This window comes from Mercenaria mercenaria, chromosome 6, assembly GCF_021730395.1.
Source record: "Mercenaria mercenaria strain notata chromosome 6, MADL_Memer_1, whole genome shotgun sequence".
NCBI lineage: Eukaryota > Metazoa > Mollusca > Bivalvia > Venerida > Veneridae > Mercenaria > Mercenaria mercenaria.
In genome coordinates this window covers 54,771,165-54,794,957 of record NC_069366.1, presented here as the reverse complement: position 1 = coordinate 54,794,957, position 23,793 = coordinate 54,771,165, and the positions used below count along the sequence as shown (strand labels likewise).

General features: G+C 34.7%; 1 protein-coding gene across 1 annotated transcript in view; it reads right to left on the bottom strand.

Annotated features, from left to right (window-relative positions):
* Positions 1-23,433, bottom strand: part of LOC123548846 (uncharacterized protein C20orf96-like) — a 33,856-nt gene extending 10,423 nt beyond the window's left edge. The window contains exons 1-9 of the mRNA XM_045336430.2: positions 23,274-23,433; positions 18,230-18,393; positions 17,766-17,902; positions 15,831-15,889; positions 14,094-14,193; positions 13,186-13,285; positions 5,227-5,306; positions 4,054-4,131; positions 2,796-2,963 (exon numbers count right to left, since the gene is read on the bottom strand). Of these exons, the coding sequence (XP_045192365.2) occupies positions 2,796-2,963; positions 4,054-4,131; positions 5,227-5,306; positions 13,186-13,285; positions 14,094-14,193; positions 15,831-15,889; positions 17,766-17,902; positions 18,230-18,392 (885 nt within the window). The 5' untranslated portion in view covers position 18,393; positions 23,274-23,433. The remainder of the gene's footprint in view (positions 1-2,795; positions 2,964-4,053; positions 4,132-5,226; positions 5,307-13,185; positions 13,286-14,093; positions 14,194-15,830; positions 15,890-17,765; positions 17,903-18,229; positions 18,394-23,273) is intronic.
* Between the last annotated feature and the right edge of the window lie 360 nt (positions 23,434-23,793).

Sequence of the window (23,793 nt, the reverse complement as noted above, 5' to 3'; positions counted from 1 at the left end):
TCAAATTTCGATAAAATTGCGATTTAAAGCTTTAATATTCCTTAATAAAATCGAATGGAATCAATGAATAATAAGAATATCACCAAAATACTAATATACTTGGTTCGGTCGAATAATTACATCATTAGTCAAAGCTGGCCCTTTAGCGCAAAATTCTGCGAAACGGTCGTTAATATAGGTATCATATGATGATGATGATTATTATTATACCAGATTTATGATGTTACAGGACTATCAGACAAAGTTAACATTCTATATGCACACAAAAAGTACGTAAAATCCCACGGTGATTTCCATACTGCATGCAAGCGCAATGTCAAATCAACACAAACTGCCTCGGAAATGTTAACTTATTTCTACAAATTCTAGCAACCCGGAGAGATTGTGACTTCAGCATCATCTTAAATTAAAATGTGTTCATGATTTATGAAAGAAAATAGAACTCGTACTCACATCAAAAGTGTCCATTTCCTTTGTTTATTTTTCACGTGTAAATTTCAAGGGCGCGGCCATTTTATTTTCATCTCGCTCGACTTTGACGTCACTTTTCTCGCTTACGTCATAAATACCATAAGACATGAAATTGCTTGACGCGGCTCAAACAATATTGTACTATATATACAATATGCTATAACAAAACACTTGGATTAGAATTTATATATATAAAAACCTATAGTTGTTTTCATATTGAATTTTTTTGGCTGATTATAAAAATGTTATCATGTAAGTTATTTATAGTAACAACAAAGGGAAATTAATCTTTAAAAAAAAAAAAAAAAAAAAATCTATATAATATAAGTCCACAACAAACTCTTTACCAGGTAGAGATAGGTCAAAATACACCTAAAAATTGGATGTAACATGCATGCTGTACCACAGAAAAGTGGTCTCGATTTTTCTCTACCGCCAGTAATAAAAAAGTTACAATAAAATCTATTCATAGTAACAACAAAGGGACGTAATTCTAAAAACAAGGGTGCCTCATGGTGGTGAACATTTGGTCCAAGTTACATCAAAATCCCTCCATGCATGAAGAAGAAATGTTCCGTACAAAGTCATTCTTGAATTTGACCTTTGACCTCTAAATATGACCTTGACCTTAGACCTAGGGACCTGGTTCTTGCACATGACATGTTGTCTCATCCAGGGGAATATTTGTGCCAACTGATATCTAAATCCTGCTTTGCATGACAAAGTTATAGACCGGACAGGAAAAAAATCCTCTTGACCTTTGATCTCAAAGTGTGACCTTGACCTTTAAGCTAGGGTACTGGGTGTTGCGCATGACACGTCGTCTCATCATGGAAAACATTTATGCCAAGTAATATTGTAATCCCTTGATGGATGACAGAGTTCTGGATCGGACAGGGAAAAAACCTTATTGACCTTTGACCCCCAATTGTGACCTTGACCTTTGAGCTAGGGGTCTGGGATTTGCGCACGACACGTCATCGCATCATGGGGAACACTTGTGCTAAGTGATATTAAAATTCCTTAATGAATGTCAGAGTTATGGACCGGACACGAAACAGACCCTGTTCATGCTATGTTAACATTCGACTGCTAAGTGTGACCTTGACCTTTGAGCTAGGGGTTTGAAAGTTGTGCATGACACATCTTCTTATTATGAGGTACATTTGTGCCAAGTAATATTAAAATCCCTTCATAGATGGGAGAGTTATGGACCGGACAGGAAAAAAGCCTTGTTGACCTTTGACCTCAAATTGTGACCTTGACCTTTAAGCTAGGTGTCTAGGTTTTGCGCATGACACGTCGTCTTCTCATGGGGAACATTTGTGCCAAGTAATATTAAAATCTCTTCATGGATGGGAGAGTTATGGACCGGACAGGAAAAAAGCCCTGTTGACCTTTGACCTCCAACTGTGACCTTGACCTTTGAGCTAGGGGTCCGGGTTTTGCGCATGACACGTCGTCTCATCATGGGGAACATTTGTGCCAAGTAATATTAAAATCCCTTCATGGATGGGAGAGTTATGGACCGGACAGGAAAAAAGCCCTGTTGACCTTTGACCTCAAATTGTGACCTTGACCTTTGAGCTAGGGGTCCGGGTTTTGCGCATGACACGTCGTCTCATCATGGGGAACATTTGTGCCAAGTAATATTAAAATCCCTTCATGGATGACAGAGTTATGGACCGGACACGAAATTGCGGACGGACGGACGGACGGACAGACGGACGGAATGACGGAAAAGCGCATTCCTATAGTCCCCGAAACTGGTTTTCAACCAGTAGGGGACTAATAAATCAGGTGGGTGGGGTATAGACATTTTTCTGCTCCGATCCTTCCACCTGGAAACGTATTTTATCAAATGTCAGCATCAGCGCATTTGTGTACCAAACTTATATATACACCATTTTGTTGGTATTTAACTAACCTTTCACTGATACAAATATTTTTTTGGTACACGGATGCGCTGATACTGAATTATTCGCATGAACAGTAAAAAATAGCGAAAATTCAGGTTTTTTGGCGAAACTAGGGTTGGATTGAAGCGATGTAAATATTCACATACTGTGGATAGAACTGGTCTATTGATGTTTTTGAGAAGCTCTAAGGTTAGTCTCTTTGAAAGAAGACGTAAATGATATTTCTTTAAGTATTTAATGTATTTGAAATTACAGGGCAAAATAGTAGGGTTAGTGAACTTACCCCTTTCTAACATACACAAACAAAATGTGACAAGTCGACCGAGATAATTTTACAGATTTTTTAAAATGCAAGAAATCTCGGTGTGTGTGTGTGTGGGGGGGGGTGAGGTTGCACACTCTTACTTTTTTCATGACCATATTTTGTAATGCCATCTCCTTTAGACTTGGATGCATCATTTCGATGCATGATTCTGTGACTTGTTTTGTAATACTGTTCTGCGTCATCTGCTTCTCGCGTTCATATTTACTCAGCTCCGTTCTCGTTATATGTTCAAGTTCTTCTTGGTCTTCCTGTGTATATATAGGAACAAAATAAACACTGTAGAATCATTAATATTGACAGGGGACTTATTTCACGAACAAACGAAAGTGGCATTCATTTTACCTTCAAATTAATATTCCCAAACAATAGTCACTTTGGCCTAAACATAAAATTTCATGCCAGTGAAATTATATGATTTACTTCAACAGTTTATGACCTATATTTGCCCATTACTGTACTGGTAATTCCCAGAAAGTCTGCAATTAATGTAATTCTTGTTTGTTGTTGTGCATTAAAGTAGTGGACCTTAAATAATACTGTATAATTTGTGTGCTTGCACATATCAGATTGTCTACTTCGGCATACTTAGACAATAAATGTAGCTCGTATAAGAATTTGGCTTTCTGTATGAAATGGAAAATGCCAGTATTTCATATGGAGAATATGTAATGGAACCAAATTTCTCACTGTTATTACAGGTCCACTATCTTAAGACAAATAGTCAACTTAGGTTATATGAGCTGCACCATGAGAAAACCAACATAGTGCATTTGCGACCAGCATGGATCCAGACCATCCGCGCAGTCTGGTCAGGATCCATGCTGTTCGCTTTCAAAGCCTATTGCAATTAGAGAAACCGTTAGCGACCAGCATGGATCCAGACCAGACTGCACAGATGCGCAGGCTGGTCTGGATCCATGCTGGTCGCAAACGCACTATGTTGGTTTTCTCATGGCGCGGCTCATATAACGTAAGTTGTCTATTATAGTGACTACAAAGTATTACGTTGAGAAAAGACACCAGATGTTACTCCAGAGATTATTTCTGGCAAGAAAAGGCACTTGGGGTAGAAACCACCAACCTTCCATAGGTCAGATGCCATTGAAAATGGACGTGGCGAAATACTCTTTTCACAAAATTAAAAGACTTCAATAAAAACTTGTGTTTGCATTAGTCATAAATAAAGACAATAAAGGTTAGGATCTCTTTATCTAATTGAACAACTGAAATAAAATATATACTTAGCTTATTCAAGACAAAAATGATTTACTGGAGAAACAGAAACACACAATAAAGTATAGAAAATGTAAAGGAAAATACAAATAAATAATTTCTTACCTCATTAGATATTTTTAAACTTTGAATTTCTTTCTGTAAGTTTGAAATCTTCATGGCTTTTACTGGATATTCTTTATCCTGCAATTGAGGAACTGTGAAGTTACATTTAGTTTTCTAAGCTGTGAAATAGCAATATTTTTTCTCCTGCCTGCTTTTCTGCCTTCCCTCATATTCTCATAAAAGATAATGACAATTTAAAACTGCTATATGGTGAACTGTAGGAGCTGCATTAATTAAGGGACTACACAAGGGACTGCCAAAATTGATCTCTTTAACAATAATTATTATTCTTGAAAATTTAGAACGACAAGTAATATGCTGAACAGCTGATACACCATGTATCCAAAATTAAAAATATGTTCAAAACTTGTTTTATGATGGAGGACACCTCCCAATCCAATGACTACGTATGGAAACAGTTTACTCGGACACCTCTCAATCCAATGACTATGGAAACTGTTTACTAGACTTGAAAGGTTAATCATATACATGTGCAAACTTACTCTCAATTAGATGTGTGCGAAAATGCCTGTCAGAAAGTTCTGTACCGGGACCTTGAACATATAATAGATACATTAACAGACAATCTGACCTGCTGCGGTCTGTTTTATGTGACCTCAAAATGAAAAAGTTAGATGCATTTATATTATATCAAATACGGGAAGAGGGGGTTGAGAGGGTGAAGATTTTAATTGGTTGTTTAATGGAAAAGTCACTTCATACAGGTGGTTGGAGGATGGATGTTGATTGTATATGTGGTGACCAAATTATAGACAGGATATTTGTTTGTTCCAGTAAAAAAATCAAAACAAAGCTGAAAAACACATTATAAAACAAGTTTCAATAAAGATTTATTTGTTAGTTATTACCAATGCTTTATGCACATGAACATTTATGTTTGCATACATAATCGTTTTCGTATTTCATTCTAGTCTTCTAATATTATTTTATTGAATGCCCTTACAAATGATCTGAAATTATTTTTCTTTTGCTTATGATTTTTAAAAATGCACGTAAATGCCAACTACAAACTGTAAGCTTAGTGCAAAAAGATATTATAATTATCTCCTTTTTTCATATGAGTTACATTCCATCCAGAAATTTTTTAATGATTACAAAAATTGCTGCTATAGCAGCAAAAGCATCATGCTTTATTAATGATATATAACATACCTTATAATTTAATAAAATATGAAGCTCCTCTTGTCTCTCTTTTAACCTCGAATCAACCTCAGCAACCTCCTGTTCAACCTCTGAAACATTCACAAATGTTCATCAATTATTTTCAAGTCTACCCCTCAACAGAACATTTTTCTCCTTGCCTGAAACATTGACGGAGCAAAATATACACGACTTTTTCAAATACTGTAACATGAAATTATTCAATGTCATTGGCATAATTCTGTGACCAAAAAAAGCCACAGTCAAATGTTCAAAGATTTAGTGGTTGGGTCAATCTAGAAAAAATAATCTCAAAGAAAATGTACACCGTCAATTTCTTTTATCTGAAAAACCTGCAAATTCACATTCCCACAAAGAGTCATTCTGATTGAAACCACTAAATTTCATGCCAACTGGATTAAATGATTCTACAGTATTTCATGAGGCCCTGAATATAAAGGCACTGGCTTCCAGATTGTACGACAACAAAAGAATGAAAAATTTTAAGGTATCAGGAAATTAATGCTAGACTTCTTAAGAAAGCTTTGAAACTTAATTACTGACAGACTATATGTTATGGAAACACATGAGAATTAGTTCTTTTTACTCACTTTTACACTGAAAATTGAAGAGAGTTTGTAAAGCTTTACTCGAGGTAAACTGCCTTAATAATAAATATGTATATTTAGCAATCATTAAATACATATTCCTCCATGGTGCATTGATTAAGACAATGGGAAAATTTTTATTGCCGTGGCAGCACGGGTTCGATTCCTGATTCTGGCATCTTTTTTTTTTTCTTAATTTGGCATTGTTAAGATAGTTTAGAGACAAAAACTCATGTTCTAATGTTCATAATATGACCAAACTTCAATTTGAAAGAAAGATCAGTTTTAGCCAAAATAAGATACCAAAATAAAGATAAAACAAATATGAATTTTACTTGATTGTAGCTCAATGCTGAGGTTTGAAACTACCTTAAAAGTCTGGCAAATAAGTCTGAACAATGAGAAGAATGACTTCACAGTATAATTATGTAAGTCTTACATAACTGATATGGATTGCCTTGCGAAGTGTCGCCGTGGAGGTGAACAATTAGATTATTCTCTAAGATCTACTTCAAAATTTTCTCTAAACTTTTAACTTAATTTTTGCCTGAAACAATTACTGTAACCAGATTTTCTGTACCATATAAACATGTTTTTAATTGAATTAAAAAGAATCTGAAAAAAAGCCTCAATCTTCACAAAAAGTATTAAGAGGAAAGTGACAAAGTTCTCGATGAACAATGAGTTTAGTCTTGTTAAAATACAAAATATCAGAAGTGGTGTAAAATAGTATTTATACATGTCCAAGAAAATCTTTAAATCTAAGTTCTAGAATCCTGTTCATATTTTGTATGTATATATGTTAAATGTGTGTTATGTAATTGTAAAGCGCAATAGAATATTTTATAATTTTTGCGCTATATAAATGCCATGTATTTGTATTTGTATTTGTATTTGTATGACAAAATAGGTTCTCTACTTTTAATAATATTATTTTTCTTCATTTTCTTTAGCATTATTGCATAAAAAATGTTTCTCTTGCAAACAAGATTAGAGTTTTTAATAATGCAGGCAAAACTTGTCTTACACCTCAGAGAATAGGATGACTTTCAAACTGTCAATGATGTCACAACAAACTACACTTATGAATACTACTTTTTAGAAAATAGTACTACAAAGTAAGTCAGCCCGCCCGCTTAGCTCAGTAGGTAAGATCGTTGGTCTACGGATCGCGGGGTCGCAAGTTCGATCCTCGGACGGGGCGTATGTTCTCCGTGACTATTTGATAAACGACATTGTGTCTGAAATCATTAGTCCTCCATCTCTGATCATTCATGTACGGAAGTTGGCAGTTACTTGCGGAGAACAGGTTTGTACTGGTACAGAATCCAGGAAAACTGGTTAGGTTAACTGCCCGCCGTTACATGACTGAAATACTGTTGAAAAACGGCGTTAAACCCAAAAAAACAAACAAACAAACAAAGTAAGTCATTTATTTAATTCTAAATTTCTTCTATTACTTCTAGAATATATTATGCAAGAAATGGTTGTAGGACCGACATGGATGGAAACATCTGGCTCTTGGTAACTAGTTTAGAGGGAACTCGGAAGAACCTCATTACTCCTAATTAGTCATCCTCCAGCCGGATATTCCCATCTGCACCTACAACCAGAAGAAGGTTTTTAAAGCTGTAACAAAAATTGTATCTTTATCAACATAGTTTTCATTTCATGGTTAAAACTGTATGAAACATCAGTAAGGACATAATAAATTAACTGCTACATTATTTACCCAGCCCGCCATAACTTTTGCTCCCCCAGTCTTTATCCATTTGTTTAATTGATAAAAACTAATGTACATTTGGTTTTTAAATCTTGTTCATATTTGTTTTGTGTTTTCACACAGCATGCTATCAATTATCAGAAATAGAAATTAAAATCCTCTCCCCACCCTCCCCTGCTGTAACAAAAATGTGGATGATAATCTAGCAATTAATTACCATGGCCTTATATGGACACATGTACCTGTTTCTGGCAACATACAGACTATTTTGCACAAACAGACCATTTGAGCCGTGCCATGAGAAAACCAACATAGCGGCTTTGCGACCAGCATCCGCGCAGTCTGATCAGGATCCATGATGTTCGCTTTCAAAGCCTATTGGAATTAGAGATACTGTTAGTGAACAGCATGGACCTTGACCAGACTATCCACGCAGGCTGGTCTGGATCCATACTGGTCCCAAAGCCACTATGTTGGTTTTCTCATGGCATGGCTCTTGTAAATTTTCTTTATAGAGATGCAGCTGTGAATTAATTTATTATTAGCTTTATGATTGTTTGGGGTTAAGAGAAATTTCTGTTCAGTACTTCCATCACCTAAATACAAAGTGAACATCTAAAATATCTTAAATAAATTAAAAGTGAATATTAATTCAAGAAGATTAATTGAATATTAGTCTTAATAAAACTCATCTACAAAATGACCCAAAGAGTGGTCTCATAAAACGTGAAATTTCAAGACAATAACAAAGTGAAGAATGGTATGAAATAAAAAATTCTGGCACTACAAAAAAGACCATCTGAAAATAGTTTGGTTCTCTGATACCAGAGTATACTCTAAATCCAAACTTAAACTAAGAGCACACACAATTGGCAAGACAGAGTTATGGTTCTTGGTCTACTTCCTCTCCAACTGATATTAAATAAACAAGTGTATTTAGGTCTTAATCAGGAAAAGTGCAGCTCCAAATATTTTACCAAGAAATATATATATATACACGTTAAAAAATAAGAATACAAAGTTTCAAAGGTTTAACTTTAGTCATTTTCAGATGTCTTTATATGTAAATCAGAGTTATGTTTCTGCTTATTCCAATAAAGCTGCTATGAGATTAAGTATTATTTTGAGAGAAAAATCATCTCAAAACATTTAAAATCTGTAACAATTTGTAGATCATATTTCATACATAAAACGAAACAATTATTGTTCTATCTGAATAGCATATTAATGTTGTCACTTATAATTTATTTCTGCCAAATGCAGTTTTTACATTGACCTAATTTTGAGGCCCTGTAATGATAATTAGTAATTTCCATTCCATTACTTTCTCTCCATTATGTTATTTTGGCATTCTCTGGCCGAAATGAAAAATAATTTTCTACTATGGCCAGGGGATGCTGAAATTGCATATGAAGGATATGTTATTGCATGGAAACAGCTGATTGTCATTACCGGTCCATTACGTTAACCCTTAGCCTGCTAAATTTCTAAAATGAACTGGTCCATTATTTAATTTGGACATTACCATTTATTATTTGGAGGGGTGTTCATTAAAAATTTACTGACTGAATAGCAAACAATGCAGACCATGATCAGCCTGCATAGATGTGCAGGCTGATCTTGGTCTGCACTGGTCGCAAAGGCTGCCAGCAGGCTAAAGGTTAAGTAATATGAATAGCTAAAATATAAATGCAAGGTGACATTTTGAGTATTTCAACAGAAGACATTTTCCTTAAGGATTCTAAACTGAGATGGATAAGAAACTCGCAATCTATCTAAAATAAGCATTAAGATATTGCAGAGAATCATGATTCAAGGATTTTACTGCAACAATTCAAAATTATGGAACTTGATTGGATTATTTGATTGCTTGAGATAAATAAAAAAGTGCTGGTCGGATATCAACCAAGGATTATGTGTACACAGCATTGTTTTTTTCTTTTGAAGGTTGCTTTTCCACTCTAATTTAAATCTTTCATTTCACCTATATTTTTTAATCTATTCAGTAAATCCTACAAAAATTCAGAAGTTTTTTGTATCCAGATAATTATATTACTGATATAAACTGCTGACAGCATATCTCGAATTCTTTCAAGTAAGAATAAACCAAAACAATGACTAGAATTAATTCACCAATCATGAAATGATGACAAAATGAATTTCTAAAATGAGCCGCACAATGAGAAAACCAACATATGGTAGTGCATTTGCGACCAGCATGAATCCAGACCAACCTGCGCATCCGTGCAGTCTGGTCAGGATCCATTGCTGTTCCCTTATGGTTTCTCTAATTGCAATAGGCTTTGAAAGCGAACAGCATGGATCCTGACCAGACTGCGCGGATGCGCAGGCTGGTCTGGATCCATGCTGGTCGCAAATGCCCTATGTTGGTTTTCTCATGGTGCGGCTCAAATATATTGTTATGAAGCTTCTTATAGATATTATATGTATTATAATAAAGGAGAATACATTATAAATAGAATATATGAAATTTAATAAAACAAGAGCTTTTTTTGTAAAATATGTATGCCACCCATTGCCAGTCTACAGATCTGACCTACTGATCCAAATACAATAGCCATCTACCTAGTGAACCACTGGCAATAATACTATGAATTTTGACAACTGTAGATCAAACCACAAGTGCTTGAAGCTCTACCAATTAACAGATGCTTTGTCATATCCTGCACACTTAACCCTTAGTCTTCTAAATTTCTGAAGTGGACTGGTCCATCATTCAATTTGGGCAATACCATTTATTATTCCAAGGGATGTTCACTGAAAATTTACTGGCTGAATAGCGAACAGTGCAGACCATGATCAGCCTGCACGGATGTGCAGGCTGATCTTGGTCTACACTGGTCGCAAAGGCAGAGTCAGTTGCCACCAGCAGGCTAAAGGTTAATACACTCTTCAAGAGATCTAACCTTTCTATATATTTCATTGATAGAGCTTCAAACACCTGTGGGCAAAGCATTCTTTAGTTAATAAGCAAAGACTCAACTGTTTCCAGTCTCAATGTCTTTTTGTTCTTGACCTTTATCCCAAGACAATACAGGTTATCTATTGACCATCCTATGTTCTTTTAGTATCGGACACCATCAGACAGACCATCAGACTGACAGACCGACAAGGAGCAAAACAAAATATTCTCATCTTCTTCAAAGAGAGGCATAAATATATGTATAAATTATTTAAGTTTGACAGGGTGTTGATAGGAAATATCAAGTGTATATTGCCTGCCTATGATTCATATTACCCTCAGTGTAAACCTGGGTTTATACGGGTCCTGGGCAGACAAAATACATCCGTATGCATACCTTGTCAACAACCTGTTTAACTTATCTATAATACTGCAAATCTATGTATTAGTTTTCATATTGAAAAAAATTACACTTTCCACAAATATTATTAAACTCCAGATGCCTTTAATCGAGCTGTGCCATGAGAAAACCAACATAGTGGCTTTGCGACCAGCATGGATCCAGACCAGCCTGCGCATCCGCGCAATCTGGTCAGGATCCATACTGTTCGCTTTCAAAGCCTATTGCAATTAGAGAAACTGTTAGCGAACAGCATGGATCCTGACCAGACTGTGTGGATGCGCAGGCTGGTCTGGATCCATGCTGGTCGCAAAGCCACTATGTTGGTTTTCTCATGGCCCAGCTCAAATGCATTTTGCTGTCTGTGTAAAAATGTACAATTCAAGAGACATCTACCATCTTACCGGTATTTCTAATATGAACGAAAATTTGTCATCAAAATAACCAGGAAATATAAATGTCTTTGCAGTCCCTTATATAACCGCAAGCAGTCAAATGAAAAAATATGAAAATGTATAAATCTGCAGTATCATATATATCAATATTAAAGGGAGGCCCCAACCAATGATTAATATAACAGAAGTGTACAATTCTGTATCTAACTGTGTCCTGTTATTAAATTACCTTTTAATTCTATTTCAAAAAGAGATAAATTACATACATTATAACATAACTAAACTGAATATGTCATTGCAAAAGAAGAAGAATTTGCTATTAGAATATAAATTTAAAAGTTACACCATATAATGTGTAATATAAGGTTTTTTGCCTTGCAGACAGAGCAAACTATGAATTTAGAACAGATACAAATTAATATTAAGCAGAAGTCTCTTCAAAAGACTGGTAAATTCTTATTCTAGCATAAAACTGCTGTTGTTCTGTTTTTGTTTGATTTTTGTAAACATGGAGGGGTGTTTTAACAGGAGGGTAAATATGTGATAACAGAGGGATTTTTATGCTCACATGCTTTTATCATACATTTTTACATATGGGCAGTGTGCGGCAAGACACAAAACTATCATCTTATGGAAACTCATAATTCAAAAAGAAATAATGTCATTGTGACCAAGCCATGCTGTCATTCTGTGCATTTCATGAAAATTGAATGATTTTGACAGACACTTTATTTATTTTTGTTTATTTTCTTTACGTTTTATGCTAGAATAGAATTAATATATTTTTGTTTCATGTTATAACATCTGCAGAATCCCATGGGACATATTGGTAACTTCCCCTAATTGCCTCAGACAAGACCAATCCCTCAGGAATTCTGTAGATCGAGGACTGAATACAAAAGAGATCTGAGTGCATATAAATAAAGAAGCACATAGTTCTCTTTCGCAGTCACCTCTCGAGATGCTACAATACAAAGGCATGTATCTGTTGTGCATGAACTTCTTGACAAAAGTCTTTATAGTTCAAAAGTTGTACATAGATTAAGAAACACTTTTAATCTATTCCATTCAGCCTGACAGACAACTTGAATAAAGAAAGATGTCCTTTTTGGCTTACAGCAACATGACCAAATACATATATTGATAAAACACATGAAAATTGTGTACAGTGTACAGATTGCAGACAGATTTACAAGGTACAGTACTAGTAATCGTAACAGACGGACCATGCCATGTAGTCATCCTAGTAATTTTTTCTTTGCTCTAGTCATTTTTGCTTTGCTAAATACCTGATATTAGCTAGAACTTCAGTACTTAAAGTAAAATATTCTATGAAAAATTTAAAGTAAAATATTTATTTTAAAAAGCCACCATTTGTCTTCTCTTACAGTACAGTAGTATATGAATACACATAGTTTATATGTGATTTCTAATTTTGAAAAGTATGTCATTGACATCATCTTTACTGTAGTTATGTTATTTTTAGCATGGCATGGCTCAGACTATTTGCATAATATCATTTAAGCTATATACTGGTACATAAACTTAAGCTTATGACATGTCTCATAAAATGTCTTGAAAGAACTATAAGAACGTGTCTTTTACTTTTTCGTCAACAATATATTCCAATTTTATTGGCCTGAATGGGCAGAAACAACCAAATTTTTCAAATCTATTACTAGTATGTTGAAAAACTGATCAAACTTAAGGTTGAATAAAAAAAAATAAAAAAATACAATTAGTGATGATTCCACCAATCCATTCATATTAAATGCTTTAATCAATGATAAATGAACCTAACTAATCTGCCCATTCTGGTCATCAAAAATTAGAGAACACTGGGAACTCTGCATGTGTAAAAACATTATAACATTATTGATAATGCATGAAATAAAAAAATAATAAAGCAAACATGTACATACTTTCCATTTTTTGTTTCAGTCTCACTTCTGCGGCAGCCAAGTCTTCTAAGGCCTGGGCGTAATCCTTTTTAAAATGTGTACTTAATGTGGCTATACCACCCTGAAGAATATAAAATTGTATGCTATCTAGACAGCTGAGGTTTTAACATTTTGTATTCAAAACATTTATTTTCATATTCATGCTAAAAGTCAAAGATACAAAATTTCAATTCCATACAAAGCTGTTCCCTTTCTTAGAATGTTACAATAAGTTTATAAGTTAAGGGTGCAAGGTTTCACTTTTGCTTATGTCTTTCCTGTCAACTGTCTGCAAACACAGTTTTTCAAACCTTGTGCTGAGGGCTTACCCTGCATGCAGACCTGAAAATGGATTAAAGAGTCTGAGTGATTCACATTATTATACCAGTAAACTTCGAGCTGCTATCATAAGAAAGCTTAACCTTTATCCTGCTAAATTTCTAAAATGGATTGGTCTATCACTCAATTGGGGCAGTACCATTTATTATTCAAAGGGGTTTAATATCATATTTTTAGAGATGAAGAAATTCTCTTCAGAAACATTTCTTTTACTTTAAAGTTCTGTTACATATTTACATAATACTTATCTCCAAGTATACTGAATTCTCAACATGCTAAGTATGCATACCTTATACTGTGAATTCATTAATATTCAGGGGGGACTTATTTTCAAAGATTTTGTGACTGTGTCAATCCACGAAATAAAATCCCAAGCCATATGTCAAGCAAAGATCCTATTATTTTAACCTGATAAATGGAAATCTACAAAATTGTATCCCAAAGAAATAACCATTTTAGGCAAATTTAAGAAAGTTTGTATCCATAAAATTAGAATGATTTCACAGTATTATCTAAAATTACTGTTATAACAAGATAAAAGCATATTTTACCCTGTATTTTTCGTATCTTCTTAACAACCCTTTGACATTGTCCAGTGTGTTTTCTTCTTTCGATTCTATCTCATCTCTAAGCAGTATATTCTGTTCAATACTGGTCTCAATTAAGGTCAAACATTAGTTCTCAAATTCCATTTAATGTTTTCATAAATGCAGATTTTTTTTTTGTAACATATGGCATTTCATACTACACTACCATCTATTTCATAGCACTGACAGCCTGGCCTTTTTTCTCCATGAGAAGAAGCAGCAATGGTTATATGACAATCTACCAACTTAACTGATAGAGTCAAACAGATGTGCCTTCTGGATTTATTTAAGCATTATGGAACATGTAAGTATGACCACTAACCAAGTTACTGGATTCCTTTGTAAATGGGTACAAGTTTATGTTTAACCTTAACTATATTGCATCTATAGGAGTAATTAAGAGCAGTGGTTCAAGTGGTTCCATCAGGTGTAAGACACCAAACTACGAAACCATGGACTCCACAAACTAAAAAGTCTTATATAACCACTAATATTATTTTGAACAGAAGTGCCATGTATAAATCCTTTACACCTGGCACACTAAAAAATCAAGGAAGCTTCTGTAATTGGAGCCTCTTTTGTATCTCATACTATCTTGGTTGGATGCTTCGATATAACGCCGTTTTTCAACAGTATTTCAGTTATGTAACGGCGGGCAGTTAACCTAACCAGTGAACCTAGATTCTGTATCAGTACAAACCTGTTCTCTACAAGTAACTGCCAACTTTCCCATATGAATTATCAGAGGTGGAGGACGAATGATTTCAGACACAATGTCTTTTATCAAATCGTCACGGAGAACATACGCCCCGCCCAGGGATAGAACTCGCGATCCGTAGACCAACGCTCTCCCTACTGAGCTAAGCAGGTGGGCTTCGCTACCAACTAAAGTTTCTAACATTATTCAGAAGGTGTCGCTGTATACGGATTACAGTTGGTGACTATAAACAAGCTTACAAGAGCACATGGTTTATATGTGAGTGATCAAAAACCACACAACCAAAGACCTATGAATGATTTTGAATTACAAGTTTTAGTCTATTTCAAAACATTGAAAGGTGTTTACCTATAGATTTATGTCAAGTACTAGTATTTCTTAAGTTGAGAAAACACTATTAAGTAAAAACAATATGATTCTGCAAGTTTTAAGAAGCAAGAAACTATTCAAGTAAAATATGTAGACTGTTTCTAAATAAGCTTAGCTTTCTACTCAATCCTTGATTTGTGTAAATGTATGTTTGCTGTATATCTGCTGAAAATAAATATTGTTTAAACCAAATATGTAGACAAGTTCTCTTCAGTAATATCTGCACGTCTTCTATCCCCATATATAGGACGCATCGGTCCTTCGAGACCAAAATCTCGTAAAAAAAATGTGCGTCTTATATTCGGCCAATTACGGTAAAGGTTCTGTGTATCAGAAAGATTTTACCTTACTTCTAAAGATATTTGTAGTTGACCTTTAAGGAACTGACTTCATTAGATTAGTACTAATTAATGATTTTTTTTTATATTTTAAAGACATTGCTGTCCATCTTACAAAACAACTTGATTTGATGATGTCAGTGTGGATATTTGTTCCCTCACTTATTTCTGATATTTTATCTGCACAAACTACATAAATCTAGGTAACCTAGATAGCATTGACAGTTAAAGTTCTAATTTCATTGAATCTTGAACTTTGATATTTTCAAAGGATACAGTTCAGCATATCTCTTTTCATATTCATCTAGTGTCTTCTTCCTGGTTTTGATTCGTAGCTGAAAAATAAGACAACTGTTAAGAAAACATGACAATTCTATAGAAGCTCAAAGTTTTTTTTTTCTTGTGGTCACATGATACTATCTTAGGAAGAAAAGATAATAACTCAGTTGAATACCTTTCTATCTGTAAGTGATACACAAATTTTCCAGCAGATGTAGCCAACTACATGTAATACTATAATAGATACCATTTTCATTATGTTGGTAATCCAAATCTGTAAGAAGATCCCTCTAAAAACTGCTTCTAAGCTTAGTAATAGTTAACTGAGCCGTGCCATGAGAAAACCAACATAGTGGGTTTGCGACCAGCATGGACCCAGACCAGCCTGTGCATCCGCGCAGTCTGGTCAGGCTCCATGCTGTTCGCTTTTAAAGCCTATTGGAATTGGAGAAACTGTTAGCGAACAGCATGGATCCTGACCAGACTGCGCGGATGCGCAGGCTGGTCTGGATCCATGCTGGTCGCAAAGCCACTATGTTGGTTTTCCCATGGCATGGCTTAACTTGGTTTGACTATGCAGGCTGTCTAGCATACCCTGACAAAAAATTAGGGCTAATTTTAGGGCAATTTGTACAAAAAATAGGGCTAAAATTAGGAATTTGGTACAATTTTAAGGAAATTTTAGGGCTAAATTTAGGAATTTTCAAATTAAAATATGGACTTTAAAGACCATGTAATGTGCTTACCTTTATGTGATTGACATAAAAGTAACTCACAAATAGAGCTTTATTTACAGAAAAGACGTCTACCACTGGTAAACTGCTTTGAACTGTGCTAAACTGTTTTTTTCTGAATTAGAAGAACTTTTAAACAACATTTAAAATATTTTCTCTTTTTGATCATTGCAAAAAAGTTAAAAAATTAGGAATTTTTGTGAAAAAATAGGGCCTTTTTAGGAATTTCCTTGGATTTTTTAAAAAAAATAGGAATTTTAGCCAAATTGAAAAAAAATAGGAAAAAGTAGGAATTTTAGGGACGCTAGACAGCTTGGACTATGTTCAAGAGAGGTATTGAAATGTGCTTCACCCCTACAAGGTAGCCCTCTTACTAAAGCCCTCACCTACTGTAAATTGATCAACCTCTTTTCTGTAACAAGGTTTTTGCTCAATTTCTATTTAAAGATAATACAAATAACAATGCCAGTGATACTTGCATCATTTAAAAGAAATCTGAGGGTGGTAACAGAACCTTTTTAATTATCAAAATATCTTGATTAATTTTGGATTTATCACTAAAACCCAATTTAGCAAGGTAGTATTTTACAGTTAGAGAATACATATTTGGCTATAAATCTTTTTACATCCTTAATTAATTCTTGGATCTTGCAAAATAAGCCACTAATAAGTTTGCGAACAACCCTCATACTAATTAAGTGGATCAAACAGTAGTACTGAATGGACTCATGGCCCTTAAAACCAGGCATAACAACAAAACTGAGTCAAAGTACATTTTGCTTTTTTTTTTGTTTAACGCTGCTTTTTCAACAGTACGTATTATTGCTAATGGCAGTCAGTTAACCTAATCAGCATTCCTGGATTCTGCAGTACAAACCTGTTCTCTGCAAATAACTGCTAACTTGCCCACAAATTGTCATGGAGAACATACACCCCTCCCTAGGATCAAACTCACAACCCCGCAATCCATAGATCTGCACTCTCCCTGTTGAGCTAAGCGGGCGGGCGAGTCAAAGTAGTATGACAACTTTTTACGTTAAGTCTACATTTCAAATTTTGGATTTTACCCATTTCAAGAACTATTCATAATTATACATTATCATTATGTTATGTTGATGTTTCTCTCGCAAAATGATGATGGAAGCCTGCACTGTTCAATTGCCATCAAGCATGAACAGGTTCAGTATAAAACTATTACCTCCAAAATTTTCATACGTTCTGAACGTTCCTTTTCTTCCTCTTGTTGTTTGGCATGTACCTTCTTTTCCCTGTATGTCATCTGCCCATGTCTACATGATTCTGCAGAGGCTGCTCGCTTTGCTTGCTCCCTTTGTGCTGCAGTTTAAGAAATAACCAACTAAAAACACGTAACATCAATATGTTTTCTTTCAAAACATTAGACAGTTCTGATAAATCAGAAAAATCTAATTTTTTTTTTTGACTGACAAAAGTTTACAAAATATACAACACTGCATGACTGTCATTTAAAATAATGGAAACATTAAACAAACTTCAAACCAAGCCTGCATTTCAAGAAAATTAAAAGTTTTCGTGTAAGTGACCACAAAATTTGCAAAAACTTTTTTACAACATCGAAAAAAATAATTAAACCCTTTACAAACTCTTCATTTAGAGACAAACTATTTTCAGGACTTGAAATACCTTCTCTCACAGTTGGTCTTGTTTTTGTTTTCCTCGTCCATTTGTCATAGTCTGTAAAGTTGACGTCAAACTGTGTACCAAGTTGTTGCAACAGTTCATCATTTTCAAACTGTGACCTGTCTATCCTGCTTGTAGCTTTCTTACCCCAATCTGAGGCCATCATTCTATACAATACAAATCATACAAAAAACAAGGTCAATGAATAATTATAAGATACATTTATTCTCTTTTTGCCATATATACTGTGAAATCATCAGTATCCATGGGTGGACTAATTTTTTTTGATCTTGTGGACGAGTCCAGGAAATAAAATCACAACAAACAAGTGAATTTCCCATTCATCTCATGAAGATAGTTTAACAATCTTTCAAACACAATATGATACTGTTTAAATAAAATTAATGTTCCCAACAGATTTCATTGGAGACTTCCTAACAGAAATATGCAGAATAAGTTTAGACATACTGGGTCAGTGACACTCAAGTTATCACTGTATCCTTAATCATACATCCTACTATTTGGACTAATAGCCTTCTTAGGCCAGTGTTTTTTTTTTATTTTCTGGTTTATGGGAGATTTAAAAAAAAAATTGAGGTTGGGGGGTGGGGACAAATAAAAATAAAAACCACAATTTTGAGCAATCGACCAAATAAATAAATAAATAAAAATAAAACGTCCAACAGGATACAATCTTTTTTTATTTTTTGTACACCCCAGAAAACAAAAGCTTGCAAGCTTAAATTGCATACACACAAATGAACTATTCTGAACTGGTTTATATCTCATCATCTCAGTATATTATTGTTTTCTTATGTGTGGCTTCATGTAGTTTACCAAATATTTTCATATGTGCTGGATAACACCTACGTAGGCATTTCGTGAAGATGCAACTTTTATGTTATATGTGAAGTATATGATATAAGTAGTTCAGTGATGCCAGTAGTCACAATCCTAAGGTCAAATTAGGGTCAAGAAATTAGGTCAAAGGTCATTAAGTGCAGTTTTACAAATTTCACATATATGGCATCATATCTTCGCCATTTGATGAAATAAGTGAGCAAAAATGGTATTTAATTGAAGTCAATGTATTTAACTATGAAATAAAATCACTATATGTAAATTAGCTCATTTGCATATACGAGACATCGCCGTGATGTCACGCATTAACATCTGTTGATCTGGTGGTGGGCAAAACAAAAGTTTTTACATCGTTTGTGTATGGGATCGGAACTTTTAACTTTTAATAACTTTTTCGCTCATTTATGGATTTTCAAAATTCAAAATGTTTTGAAGTACTTACAATTTTCATATTCAAATATCTTCTTTAGATGAATAACCGTTTTAACTGACATTTAATTTTAATAGAGTCGTAGTGACCCTTACAGAAGAAAAAGGCCTGCTGCGTACTCTTGCTGTGTACATACAGCGTATATGATGCATACATGATGTGTACTGAAATCAAGGGCTTCAAATAGTACGCAGGATATACACCGATAGTACGTTTGTAGTACACTTTTGACATGCAAATGAGCTCTGCCACGTACTACTTGCTGCGTACATGCTGTGAACTACGTATTACACAGGATGTACGCTGGAGGAATTTAGTATGCGAGAAAAAGTACGCAGCATGTACGCGGCACATAACTTTTCACATGCAAATGAGCCTGCGGTGTACTACCCCTGCGGCGTACATACTGTGTACTCCTGCGGCGTACGTGCTGTGTACTCCTGCGGCGTACATGCTGTGTACTCCTGGCCCGAGTCCTGCAGCGTACATGCTGTGTACTCCTGCTGCATACATGCTGTGTACTCTTGTGGCGAAACTGCTGTGATAATGTAAATTCCTTACCCCACCAACTTTTGTATGCAAATGCTGATCAGTTGGACAGAAAAAAACAGGAAAAAAGATAAGTGACATGCATCAATAAGTATTTACCCTTACCAAAATAATGTAGATTGATGTTATCAAATAAATAAGTATGCTTTTCTTCATCCACTTTTCAATGAAATAAATCAATTTTTGTAGCATGTTATTTGGTAAACATTTGAAGAAAATGGCGTAACTGCATCAAGGGGAAACAACTTTAATACAACTAAATATAAGTGTTATGATTTATTATAGACGATGTGTGCATAGTATGTATTTATTTTGATTAAAATCCATCTGAGAACAATCTAGGACTGGAATTATATAAGCATTTATACACTTTTACGTCCATAAAAAGTAGCACACCAAAAAATTTTGGATTGATTTTTTTCATGGGGCGAGCGCAATTAGCCAAAAACGTTCTGAAAATATACGAGCGGCAAATCCGATGAACAACTTTTTAATCTGATGAGGCCTTAATGAGTTAACATAATGAGCATTAAAGCCTTTATAAAACATGATAGAATGGTGTTTTGCTTAAGAGTATGCAAATAACAGTGAGAGCTATTAATTCTTCTCATTCGGGCGCTGTTGAGGCATTATCTTGGTAATTATTTCATGTATTACAAAATGTAATGCAACGAAGTTCAAATAAGGCTTTTCAATTATCCAAGCTAGAAAGCTCCAGGATTAATTCAAAATGAAAAAGAATATATTTTTACACTGCATGCAAGGTGCAGCTCAGAAATCACTAAAGATGTAAGCTTCACAAATGAACATTGCAAATAGTAAATGGCAAATTTTCATTGTTCAGAATACCGGTCCTTGCTTCAAAAAAAAAAAAAAAAAAAAAATGTACAAATCCTTCCTGCATGAAGTGTACTTCAGACTTTTACCTAAAAAAATTCAAAGTATAAACACCAAAAGAAAATGAACAAGTCCCTCCCACGTATATGAAGTTTACTTCAGACTTTAACTTATAAAAAAAAAAACTGTACAAGTCTTTCCCTCGTATATGAAGTGTACTGCACAAATTTCAAAGTATCTGCGGTGTACATGCAGTGTACTATTTTCTTGTACAAGTCCCTCCTGCGTACATGCAGTGTACTCCTTAAATTTTCAGAGTCTGTGCTGCGTACTTGAAGTGTACTAGTGACCTCCTGTGTACATGCTGTGTACTTGTCGAAATAGTATGCGGCATGTACGTGGCATGCGGTGTATGTAAAATGTACTCCTCTGGCGTACTACTGTGTTCGCGGCTTATACACAGCAAATACGCAGCATGTACGCCACAGAGGCTTACTTCTGTAAGGGGATGTTCAAAAACTTTTAGAAAAAACATTGTAAGTTAAGCGTTCATAATTAATCCATTTTATATCGAAGAAATAATAAAAAGTAATTAATAAATTGCTTGTTTTATAACCTTTCCATTGATTAAAAAATTATTGATATAATTTGTGTTTTAAGAAAGTTTAGGCCGTTAGAAAAACATCACTGTTCGCAAAAAAAACATGGACGTTCTTCGTTTGCCCACCCGATCAATGTCTTATCAGTTCTAAAAATAGAAGATACAACAGATTTGTATACAAACACGATCTCTCCTATTAATTAATATTAATGAAAGCGGCAAAATCATACAAAATTACGATAAAAACTGGCATGTATGTACAGCTGTATAATATTTATTGTTTGATATATAATTTTCATGATTTGAAAAACAGAAAGGTAAGAAATGATATGTGGAAACTTATCTATTGATAAACGCAACTGTTTATTATCGCCATCATATGTGTTTTATGTGTAGATACTGTTTGAAGTGGGTGGGGTGAGTTGACTTTCTGACCAACAGTTATCTTTAGCACAATAATTTGTGTATTAGTTTTCACAAAAGCAAGGCATCACTGGTATATATGTTGCAGAGAAATGGTGATAAAACTGATCCTTGAGGAATTCCGACTTTACACAAACTCTTGACTTTTCACCATTTACAGTAATGTAGAATTTTCTGTTACTCAGGCAGTTGTATAAGTATCACCATAGCCTACCTTTAATTCCCTTTTCTCTAGCTTTAAATAAAAGACCTGACCTCCACACTCTGTCAAAACATGATTCATAGTCTAAAACAACCACTACTGATACATTATTGTCTGCTTTTTCTAATTGTAGGTTCTGAACCTAGACAAGCTTACTGTCGCTGCGTGGCTGCTTTTTAATTTCTGACTTTTGCAGCCACCGCTACAGTTTGACCATCACAATATAAAACAAACCACATGTATACCATTTGCTGCTATTTTCTCGTTACACCTGGTCTTGCGGTATTTGATTTTTGCGAGAACAACAATGTGCAGCACTCTCTACAGTAAACAAATTTGACCTACTTTGGAAGCTGATTACGTTTCACACCCTATTTTTGTAAACGTAGGTCAATTATTTTCAAATGCCCTCGTCGATCATTTGACTCAGTTAAGTTGGTAATGAATTTTGTGTTATCCAACTATTTTACGGAATTACCCTTCCAATGTGTTAATTTTACATTGCAGTAATTGTTAATGTCTTACTCACGAAATTCATATTGAAAATTTAGGGGTCCTATACATTTTACATTTTCACAAGAAGCGCTGTATCAAGTCGGATGCCGTACCGCGAAATTAGAATTAACTCCCTTTGCGAAAGTGAAGGTCACATGCACCGGAAACATGATGGGTTTAAAAGTTTCTCTGACAGCGCCGCCCAGTGATAGTCGGAAATCGACGGTTGGGTGAAAGATGTAGATGTAGATGTAAACAAGGACTAGAAAAATGATTTTCTGCTTGAAATAATAGAGGAAACGAAAAGGTTTACGAAGTTAATAGGAAATAATAGCAACATAATATTGCTTTTTCTTTCCTTTATTCATTTATTCCCTTAGTACCGCAAAAATAAGTGCAAACTGGCTATATGTTGGATTAGTTCGACTAGTTCTGAACCATTCTGCCCACTGCGTTTATGCATGACCTGTTTTTCCTATATGCTTCCTGACTTCCCGCAAAAATTTCTTCTGCTTCACACTTCCATCTCAGCCTATTTTCTATCACTCTTTCAAAATCTTGCCTATATATCACACTTTCTAAAGTTATTGGTCTAAAATATCAATATCATGTTCAAGGAAGAAAATATGTGTAAAAACCGTGTTCTCACCGAGATATTTATGGTAGAAAGATTTTCCTGTCCTACTTTCTGGGGTTTTACATACTCCAATATTCCTTACATATTTGATTTATGCGAAAATTGTAAAACAGGAAATAGAATTCTTTTCTACGCCGCCATATTGATTGCAAATTACCATGACAACTTTCCAAAACTAAAGAGTATTAAGGGGAAGTAATAGAGAGGCCCGTCATTATGATTGGTTGTAATAAATACGGTATTGTCTGACTGTCTCGTTGTTTAGAGCTTATTAGTCCCTTACTGGTTGTAAACCAGTTTCGGGGACTATAGGAATGCGCTTTTCCGTCATTCTGTCATTCCATCCGTCCGTCCGTCCGCAATTTCTTGTCCGGTCCATAACTCATGAAGGGATTTTAATATTACTTGGCACAAATGTACCTCATAATAAGACGATGTGTCATGCACAACTTTCAGACCCCTAGCTCAAAGGTCAAGGTCACACTTAGCAGTCAAATGTTAGCATGGCATTAACAGGATCTGCTTCGTGTCC